This window comes from Barbus barbus (assembly GCF_936440315.1).
Source record: "Barbus barbus genome assembly, chromosome: 16".
NCBI classification, from domain to species: Eukaryota; Metazoa; Chordata; class Actinopteri; order Cypriniformes; family Cyprinidae; genus Barbus; species Barbus barbus.
Genome location: NC_136744.1, coordinates 31514963 through 31526155, shown reverse-complemented (window position 1 = coordinate 31526155; position 11193 = coordinate 31514963). Strand labels below are relative to the sequence as shown.

The 11193-nt window shown below is 38.9% G+C and overlaps 1 protein-coding gene across 2 annotated transcripts in view; it reads left to right on the top strand.

The window, feature by feature from the left end:
- The window catches only part of LOC306882780 (kinesin light chain 1-like), a 29354-nt gene extending 18988 nt beyond the window's left edge, over window positions 1–10366 (top strand). The window contains exons 14-16 of one of the 2 annotated variants that reach the window (XM_079437663.1): window positions 6096–6217; window positions 7236–7293; window positions 8575–10366. In XM_079437663.1, coding sequence (XP_079293789.1) covers window positions 6096–6217; window positions 7236–7293; window positions 8575–8649 — 255 coding nt within the window. In that variant the 3' untranslated portion in view covers window positions 8650–10366. Of the gene's footprint in view, window positions 1–2007; window positions 4253–6095; window positions 6218–7235; window positions 7294–8574 lie in introns of those variants that run through there. The other variant, XM_079437665.1, reaches the window with a different exon arrangement.
- The last annotated feature ends 827 nt before the right edge of the window (window positions 10367–11193 follow it).

Sequence of the window (11193 nt, the reverse complement as noted above, 5' to 3'; positions counted from 1 at the left end):
CTCTGATCTGTCCTGTCATAATAAAGGCTTAATAAATCTATAAAAAACATTATTACCTTAAAGTCTCCGGGGTTCTTCAAGTAAATAGATTAGGAGAAAGTTTGGGAATCCCTGCATTACATGTAAAAAAACAAAAAAACAACAACGTGAATTTGTGCATTTTAATGTGTTTGAAAGACCATTTTTAATAATGTTTTTTAATCATTTTTTAATAATATTTTAAATATATTGTTTAAAAAATTATTTTAAATATTTTATATTAAATACCTTTTTCTTTTTTTTTCTCATTCTGTGTATCAGTGTTTGGCCTTTAAATTAAATATAGTAGAAGTGTGTTTGCAGAGGTGAGACAGCAACAGACAGACAGACGCACACACAGACACAGACAGATAGACAGACAGACAGACAGACAGATGATACAGCAGATAGACAGACAGACACACACACACCACACCAGACACACACACACAGACAGACAGATGATACAGCAGACAGACAGATAGACAGACAGACAGACAGACAGATGATACAGCAGACAGACAGATAGACAGACAGACACAGACACACACACACCAGACACACACACACACACAGACAGATGATACAGCAGACAGACAGATAGACAGACAGACACAGACACACACACACCACACCAGACACACACACACACACACACACACACACACATACACACAGACACAGACAGACAGATGATACAGCAGACAGACAGATAGACAGACAGACACACACACACCACACCAGACACACACACACAGACAGACAGATGATACAGCAGACAGACAGATAGACAGACAGACAGACAGACAGATGATACAGCAGACAGACAGATAGACAGACAGACACAGACACACACACACCAGACACACACACACACACAGACAGATGATACAGCAGACAGACAGAAAGACAGACAGACACAGACACACACACACCACACCAGACACACACACACACACACACACATACACACAGACACAGACAGACAGATGATACAGCAGACAGACAGATAGACACACAGACACACACACACCACACCAGACACACACACACAGACAGACAGATGATACAGCAGACAGACAGATAGACAGACAGACAGACAGACAGATGATACAGCAGACAGACAGATAGACAGACAGACACAGACACACACACACCAGACACACACACACACACAGACAGATGATACAGCAGACAGACAGATAGACAGACAGACACAGACACACACACACCACACCAGACACACACACACACACATACACACAGACACAGACAGACAGATGATACAGCAGACAGACAGATAGACACACAGACAGACAGACAGATGATACAGCAGACAGACAGACAGACACAGACACACACACACCACACCAGACACACACACACCACACACAGACACAGACAGACAGATGATACAGCAGACAGACAGATAGACAGACAGACACAGACACACACACACCAGACACACACACACACACAGACAGATGATACAGCAGACAGACAGATAGACAGACAGACACAGACACACACACACCACACCAGACACACACACACCACACACAGACACAGACAGACAGATGATACAGCAGACAGACAGATAGACAGACAGACACAGACACACACACACCAGACACACACACACACACAGACAGATGATACAGCAGACAGACAGATAGACAGACAGACACAGACACACACACACCACACCAGACACACACACACACCACACACAGACACAGACAGACAGATGATACAGCAGACAGACAGATAGACAGACAGACAGACACAGACACACACACACCACACCAGACACACACACAGACACAGACAGACAGATGATACAGCAGACAGACAGATAGACAGACAGACACAGACACACACACACACACACACACACACACAGGGACAGACAGGCAACTCGTGTGTTTGATCTGAGCTCTTAATGATGCTCTCTCTCTCTCTCTCTCTCTCTCTCTCTCTCCTCATCAGGCATAAAGCCATCCAGAGTTTGCTTCATCTTCTTCCTCCTCACACAGGAAGGGCCGTGTTTGTTAGTTTCCTCTGGATGTTGATCCTGGGCCACTGCAGGCAGAGGGATGCGTCTCTGCTCAATCCTGCTACTTCTGTTCTTTCTTCGGTTGACGTGACGTTGTCTTTGGGCTCTTCATCTGCTTCTCTCTCTCTCTCTCTCTCTCTCTCTCATCTCTGATGTGTTGATAATCGATGTCGACACGTTCATCTATCAGCGTTTCATCGTGGCCTCTCTGATGATCTGTGAACTTTCAGACTGATCCTAATTCTGCAGATTTGATGGTTTTGCTCTTTTTGCCATCTGTGGGTTTGAGCAGCTTCTGCTGGTGAACAATCATTGGTGTTTCACAGAAACTTGCTCGTGATACTTTTTATGTTTTTGTAATGTATGATAAATGATGATTTCATGTCGCTTGAGCATGTATGTGACATAACCGAACTGACATCCCAAACCGAGCAACACAAGACGAACGTCACAGACGCTTTCTCTCTAGGCGGCATGCTTTATCTGTTGTGCTCCAGGGTCAAAGTGACATTTACAGTGTTACATTAACGCTTGCAGTGGGTTTGATGCATTAGTCAGCAGTGCACATACTTCTGGAAATTATATATCAATATCTATGGAAGCTTGATTCCACCACACAATTAAAGAAATTAAAAAGCTCATTACTAATTATCTCACAGTACTGACTTTATATAAGATCTAACCTCAGAACTGCAAACAAACTCAGAATTGAGAAATAAAAACTCAGAATTGTGTGATATAAACTCATAACTGCAAAAACTCGTAATTACGAAATATTAACTCAGAATTGTGTGATATAAACTCATAACTGCAAAAACTCGCAATTACGAAATATTAACTCAGAATTGTGTGATATAAACTCATAACTGCAAAAACTCGTAATTACGAAATATTATCTCAGAATTGTGTGATATAAACTCATAACTGCAAAAACTCGCAATTACGAAATATTAACTCAGAATTGTGTGATATAAACTCATAACTGCAAAAACTCGTAATTGCGAAATATTAACTCATTATTGCAAACAAACTTAGAATTGCATAATAATTTAGAATTTGACATTGTGACAGAATTGTAAACTCATGACTGCGAAACAAACTCATAATTGCAAAATATTAACACAATTTATATTTATTAATATAAATTGTGAAATAAAGTCTGAATTGCAAAACAAACTCAGAATTGCAAGAAAAAAAGGTCTGAATGGTGAGATAAAAATTCTCAATGACCTTTTTTTCTGTGGTGTCATAAACAAGCTTGCATATGTATGGTGTAATTACACTAAGGAGAAGTGCTCTTTGGTTTAGCAGAGTTGATGAGACAGATGCTCCTGATCAAGGGAACAGTATTCAGAGCCAGAACATTCGTTACTCGATCCGTGTGAAGTTTGCAGACGCTGAATGAACAGGTTCTGCTGCAGGAAATCATTTCTTTGAGCTTGTTAAATGTGTTGAAGGCCAAACCTTTATTTATACAGTGCTTTTAACAATACAGATCGTGTCAAAACAGCTTTACAGTGTTAAATAGGACAATAGATAATAATGCAAAAGGACAATAATAAACACTCAATTTTCAGTTAAAGACCGTTCATCATTGAATTCAGTGATGCCATCATCCAGCTCAGTTCAGTTTCAGTAGTTTCTGAGCAATCAAGTCGACGGTAAGCAAGCCAGAGGCGACAGCGGCAAGGATCCAACACTTTAACACAGATCACGCTTCATAAAGAGCCTTAAAGATGCGTGGTAGCAGCTGATGGGACTGTGTTATATCACCCAATGTGCTGTCAGTTCACTTTAGTGCTACAGGCCTCATTCATTACCCATGTTCACTAACGATGATCGTTCCATTCATTCCAGACACACGTGATGATGATGATGATGATGCAGTACAAAACGAACAAGCGTGTCTCTTAATAACAGACGTGTTTATGCCGTGTGTGGTGATTTATCTCTGTTTTAACGCGAGCGTTTGTGTTCACTCTCATAGCGAGTAGATCTACAGTAAATACATATGAACCTATTACTCACTGCATGACGTTTGTTGATCTTCTCAATAAAGGGTTATTTCTGAAGTTTCTCATCGTTCTGTATCAGTGTATGTTTAATAATGATGATCTGTTTCTATATTGAGATCACGTGCTTTGAACGTTATTTAATAATAAAACAGTTTAATAATGTATATCTGAGTAGTCTGTTTTTCTGGTTATTTTTTTGCATTACTTTATTCTTTCATCAGTTTGATCATGTTTTCTAATATATTTCTGAGCTGCTGTGTGTTGTATTAAAGGGTTCGTTCACCCAAACATGATCATTCTGATGTTATTTACTGCTTCCAGACCTGGATGACTCTCCTTCTTCTGTGGATCATTAAAGAAGATATCTTGAAGAATGTTTCATCTTCCATTGACTCACACTGTATGTTGTGTGTATAATGAAAGTCAGTGGCGTCTGAAACTGTCTGGTTGATTTTTGGGTGGACTGTTCCTTTAAAGCACTGACGGTGATCACATGATCCGGTACATGATTGTGTGTGTGTGTTGTGCATTAAGTGTGTGTGTGTGTGTGTTGTGCAGTATATTAAGTGTGTGTGTGTGTGTTGTGCAGTATATTAAGTGTGTGTGTGTGTAGTGCATTAAGTGTGTGTGTGTGTTGTGCAATGCTGTATATTGAGGGTGGGTATATTGTGTAGTGCATTAAGTGTGTGTGTTGTGCAGTATATTAAGTGTGTGTGTGTGTGTGTAGTGCATTAAGTGTGTGTGTGTGTTGTGCAGTATATTAAGTGTGTGTGTGTAGTGCGTGTGTGTGTGTGTGTGTGTGTGTGTGTGTGTGTTGTGCAGTATATTAAGTGTGTGTGTGTGTGTGTGTGTAGTGCATTAAGTGTGTGTGTGTTGTGCAGTATATTAAGTGTGTGTGTGTGTGTGTTGTGCAGTATATTAAGTGTGTGTGTGTAGTGCATTAAGTGTGTGTGTGTGTGTGTTGTGCAGTATATTAAGTATGTTGTTTGTGTGTTCAGTATATTAAGCATGTGTTTGTGTTGTGCAATATATTAAGTGTGTGTGTGTGTTGTGCAATTCTGTGTATTGAGAGTGTGTATATTGTGTAGTGCATTAAGTGTGAAGTGAAGTGACATTCAGCCAAGTGTGGTGACCCATACTCTGAATTCGTGCTCTGCATTTAACCCATCCAACGTGCACACACACAGCAGTGAACACACACACACACACACACACACACACACACAGCAGTGAACACACACACACAGCAGTGAACACACACACACCGTGAACACACACCCGGAGCAGTGGGCAGCCATCTATGCTGCGGCGCCCGAGGAGCAGTTGGGTGTGTGTGCATTGTGTGTGTGTTGTGCAATATATTAAGTGTGTGTGTGTGTGTGTGTTCAGTATATTAAGCGTGTGTTTGTGTTGTGCAGTATATTAAGTGTGTGTGTGTGTGTGTGTGTGTGTGTGTTCAGTATATTAAGTGTGTGTGTGTGTTGTGCAGTATATTAAGTGTGTGTGTGTGTGTGTTCAGTATATTAAGCGTGTGTTTGTGTTGTGCAATTCTGTGTATTGAGAGTGTGTATATTGTGTAGTGCATTAAGTGTGTGTGTGTGTGTAGTGCATTAAGTGTGTGTGTGTTTGTTGTGCAGTATATTAAGTGTGTGTGTGTTGTGCAGTATATTAAGTGTGTGTGTGTGTGTGTGTGTGTGTGTGTGTGTTGTGCAGTATATTAAGTGTGTGTGTGTGTGTGTTGTGCATTACATTTACATTTAGTCATTTGGCAGACGCTTTTATCCAAAGCGACTTACAATTGGGGAATACAAAAAGCGATTAATCTTGAAGAGGCAATCGGACCGAGGAAGTGCTCGTAACACCAAGTCTCAGTCATTGTTCAAATAAGTACAAGCTAGTAAGGGAGGGAGAGAAAGATAGAGGGAAAGTTTTTTTTTTTTTGTGCAGTATATTAAGTGTGTGTGTTGTGCAGTATATTAAGTGTGTGTGTGTGTGTGTGTGTTCAGGATGGCAGTGGTGTTCTGCAGCGCAGCGGCTCGATCGGGCGTCTCAGAGATGTGCTGCGCAGGAGCAGTGAGATGCTGGTGAAGAAACTCCAGGGAAACGCTCCTCCTGACACACACAACAAGTATGAACACACACACACACAACAAGTATGAACACACACACACACACAACAAGTATGAACACACACACACACACACACAACAAGTATGAACACACACACACAACAAGTATGAACAAACACACACACACACACACAAGTATGAACACACACACACACACACAACAAGTATGAACACACACACACAAGTATGAACACACACACACACACACACACACACACACAACAAGTATGAACACACACACACACGCACACACACACAACAAATATGAACACACACACAACAAGTATGAACACACACACACAACAAGTATGAACACACACACACACACACACACACACACAACAAGTATGAACACACACACAAGTATGAACACACACACACACACAACAAGTATGAACACACACACACACACACACACACACACACACACAGACACACACAACAAGTATGAACACACACACACACACACACAATAAGTATGAACACACACACACACACACAAGTATGAACACACACACACACACACACACACACACACACACACAACAAGTATGAACGAACACACACACACACACACACAATAAGTATGAGCACACACACACACACACACACACACACACACAATATACTGCACAACAGACACACACACACTTAATATACTGCACAACACACACACACACTTAATATACTGCACAACACACACACACACTTAATATACTGCACAACACACACACACACACTTAATATACTGCACAACACACACACTTAATATACTGCACAACACACACTTAATATACTGCACAACACACACACTTAATATACTGCACAACACACACACACACTGAAAGAGTTCTCAGCCTCTAGTACTGCTGTTATTACAGTATTGTTTTTTATCTTTATATTATTTTCCATTTAAAACTGAATTTCAGGTAATTTTTGTAATTGATTTATTTAATAATAATATTTCACTTAAATAAATATTTAATAAAGATATTTCACTTGTGTTTTTCTCGACAGAATGAAACGTGCTGCTTCACTCAACTACCTGAACAAGACGGGTGACGAGTCCATCCAGGTAACTAATATCACTAACACTGACACTGTTCTATTACTGGACTGAAGAGTTCATTATTATCATTAATGCAAGCAACTATTCATTTCTTACTGTGGTAAAATCACTGTAACACACACGACCCCGAGTGAGATGAAATCACACCTATAATCACATCTATAATCACATCTATAATCACATCTATAATCACATCTATAATCACATCTGTAATCACATCTATAATCACACCTATAATCACATCTGTAATCACATCTGTAATCACATCTATAATCACATCTATAATCACATCTATAATCACATCTATAATCACATCTGTAATCACATCTATAATCACATCTGTAATCACACCTATAATCACATCTATAATCACATCTATAATCACATCTATAATCACATCTATAATCACATCTGTAATCACATCTGTAATCACATCTATGATCACACCTATAATCACATCTGTAATCACATCTGTAATCACATCTATAATCACATCTATAATCACATCTATAATCACATCTGTAATCACATCTATAATCACATCTGTAATCACACCTATAATCACATCTATAATCACATCTATAATCACATCTATGATCACACCTATAATCACACCTGTAATCACATCTGTAATCACATCTATGATCACATCTGTAATCACATCTATAATCACATCTGTAATCACATCTATAATCACATCTATAATCACATCTATAATCACATCTGTAATCACACCTATAATCACATCTGTAATCACATCTATAATCACATCTGTAATCACATCTATAATCACATCTGTAATCACATCTGTAATCACATCTATAATCACATCTATAATCACACCTATGATCACATCTATGATCACACCTATAATCACATCTATAATCACATCTGTAATCACATCTATAATCACACCTGTAATCACACCTATAATCACATCTGTAATCACATCTGTAATCACATCTATAATCACATCTATAATCACATCTGTAATCACATCTATAATCACATCTATAATCACACCTATAATCACATCTATAATCACATCTGTAATCACATCTATAATCACATCTATAATCACATCTATAATGTATGGAAGCTTGTTTCTGCCACAGAATCTAAAATAAAAAAGGTCATTGTGACTTTATCTCACAATTCTTACTTTTTGTGTATAAACTTAAAATGACCTTTTTTCATATAATTAATGAATCTTTCATGCTGAGAATGAAGATGAAGGTTTCCTCACGTTCTTCTCTTGTGTCTCTTTCTGTTTGTTCTGGTGTTCAGAATCTGTCCAGCCGGCGGCTGAGAGACAGTCGAGGTCTGAGCTCCAGTAATGTGGATCTGTACAACGCCAGTTAAACCAGACCACAACACACCACTGCGCTCGCCTCACACACACACACACACACACACACACACACACACAGATCCTCCAGCAGTCTGACACTATAAAGACATAAAATAAGGCCTTGTCAGTGATTAAGAGTTTGAATCACATTAGTGATCAAGAGTAGATGGTGTCTTCTGGGTGGAAGGGAACTTCTGCTGCTGCTTTACTTTAGTTACTCTACAGATGTACTGCATGTTTACATGGACGCCTGATAGAGATTCATCATCTACAGAGCTTCACTGGAGGTGATTGAAGCTAAATCTTCAGCGTTTGCTTGTCTTCAGAGCTCATTTATGGCTTTTGCTGATGTGACTGTTTCTCTTTGAGGGAAGGGAATGATTTCTGTCTTTACATCTAAGTATAATAGATTTTGAAACTCATTAAGAAAAAATAGAATTGAAGAGAACTTGCTTTGCTGAAATAATGAAGATCACATTCATCAGCACTGTTTAAAATGCTGTCTGTTCTCAGGGGACACACGCACACATATACACACGCCCACACACAGAGTCACACACTCACACACGCATGCGCACGCACATACGCACACACTCAAACACATGCGCACACACACATATACACATGCACACACACACATGCACACACACACAGTCACACACTCAAACACGCATGCACACACACACACACACACACACACACACATATACGCACACACTCAAACACATGCACACACACACACACTCACACACAGTCACACACTCAAACACGCATGCACACACACACACCTATACGCATACACACACACGCGCACGCACACACTCAAAGACGCGCGCACACACACATATACGCATGCCCACACACATACAGTCACACACTCAAACACGCATGCACACACACGCACACACTCAAACATGCATGCACGCACACACACACACACACACACACACACATTTAAACACGCATGCACACACACTCAAACAGTCTGTGGTGTTTCTGTTTTAATGCTCAGACTGATGCTGCATCTAAAGGTCAATAATATCATGAATATTCAGCTCACTGTATAATGTGCAGATCTCTGATTATCTACAGAAACAACATAACTGGGTCATAATCTGTAAATGCTGCAAGACTACATAAAAAAACACTGAATTCTGTTACATTCAATCATATCTGCCTGTTACTTTACGCCAGGGCATGGCTTCACTTGAGGAGTCCCTGATTTCACTGCATGCACACCAGAATAGTTTTACAGAGTACTGTTAATAATACTAAGTCATGGTATCAGGGTTTTTTATATATATATATTTTGAGTAAATGGGTTATTGCATAAATATAATGTGTATATCTGTTCATTCAAGTTTATATCCTGCTAGTTTTATTCTGGAGTTTGAATGTTTAACGGATCTAAGCCAAGCTCTGAGATGATTATGATATTAGTGATGCACACAATACATTGTTTATTGAAATACATTCATTGCTATTTGCCATCAAACCATTTCTTGTTGTTGTAGACCAAAGCTGTTATTAATCCATTGGGATGAGATTCTGAGATGATGTTTGTGTCTGTGAGGAAGGTTCTGGTTCTTGAGGAGATCATCAGGGTGGATTTTACCTGCAGTATACCATCCATGTCATTTACTTCTGCCATTAATGCCATATATTTCTGCCCAAATATGTTGAGAAAAACATATTTTCATGACACTAATAAATTGTGCCAATTTTTACACCCCTGTCCAAGTTTGTTTCTTTCTTTAAAAATGTATGATTGTAAAACAGAAGTTAATTCTGTCTGTGGCCGTACATGATGGCAGCTTCTGATCCACGAACCTGCTCCGAAGTTCTGGAATAACTCAAATGATTCAGAAATAATTCAGAAGTTACGATCTAGGAACAATAAGGATATTCTCCATAAGAATAAATCACTTTTCTTTGACAGCTGGTTTGAAAACAATCTTCTTTTAGTTGCTCCGCTTTTTAACTCACAAGGTAGACTTTATAACTATTCAGACTTCTTACAGAAATATGATATTCCTGTATCTGCGGATGAATATGCTGTTGTTTTCAATGTCATTCCTTCTGGTGTGTCTTCTCTGTTACCATGGTGTCTTTAACTGACCGTGATCAGAAGTGTGTGCTTTTCTGCAGATCAACAGAAAAATAACTATAACATCAGAGTTATAACAACAATTCCTTACATAATACCATACTGGAATAATATTGTGGAGAATATACTTTGAGAGAAAGTTTGGACTCTTGTCTCATAAGTATCTGCTCACTAATAAAGTAAAAGTAATAACATTTAAACCCAACTAAAGCTTTTCTTAGAAAATACATGTTTTGGTAATGTAGGCCTACATACAGAAACATTTTGGTCAGATTTTTAAATGTTTATTCAGTCTTATTTGGTAAGGGACTTTTCTTTTTGTTTTAAAGATGCTTTTTTTGGATTATTTGAATACTCAAAAGAGAATATAGGGAAATATTACATCATTTGTGTTTGCTATTGGCTAAATTTCACACAAACAAAAGTTTACTGGCTCTAAACCTCTCTT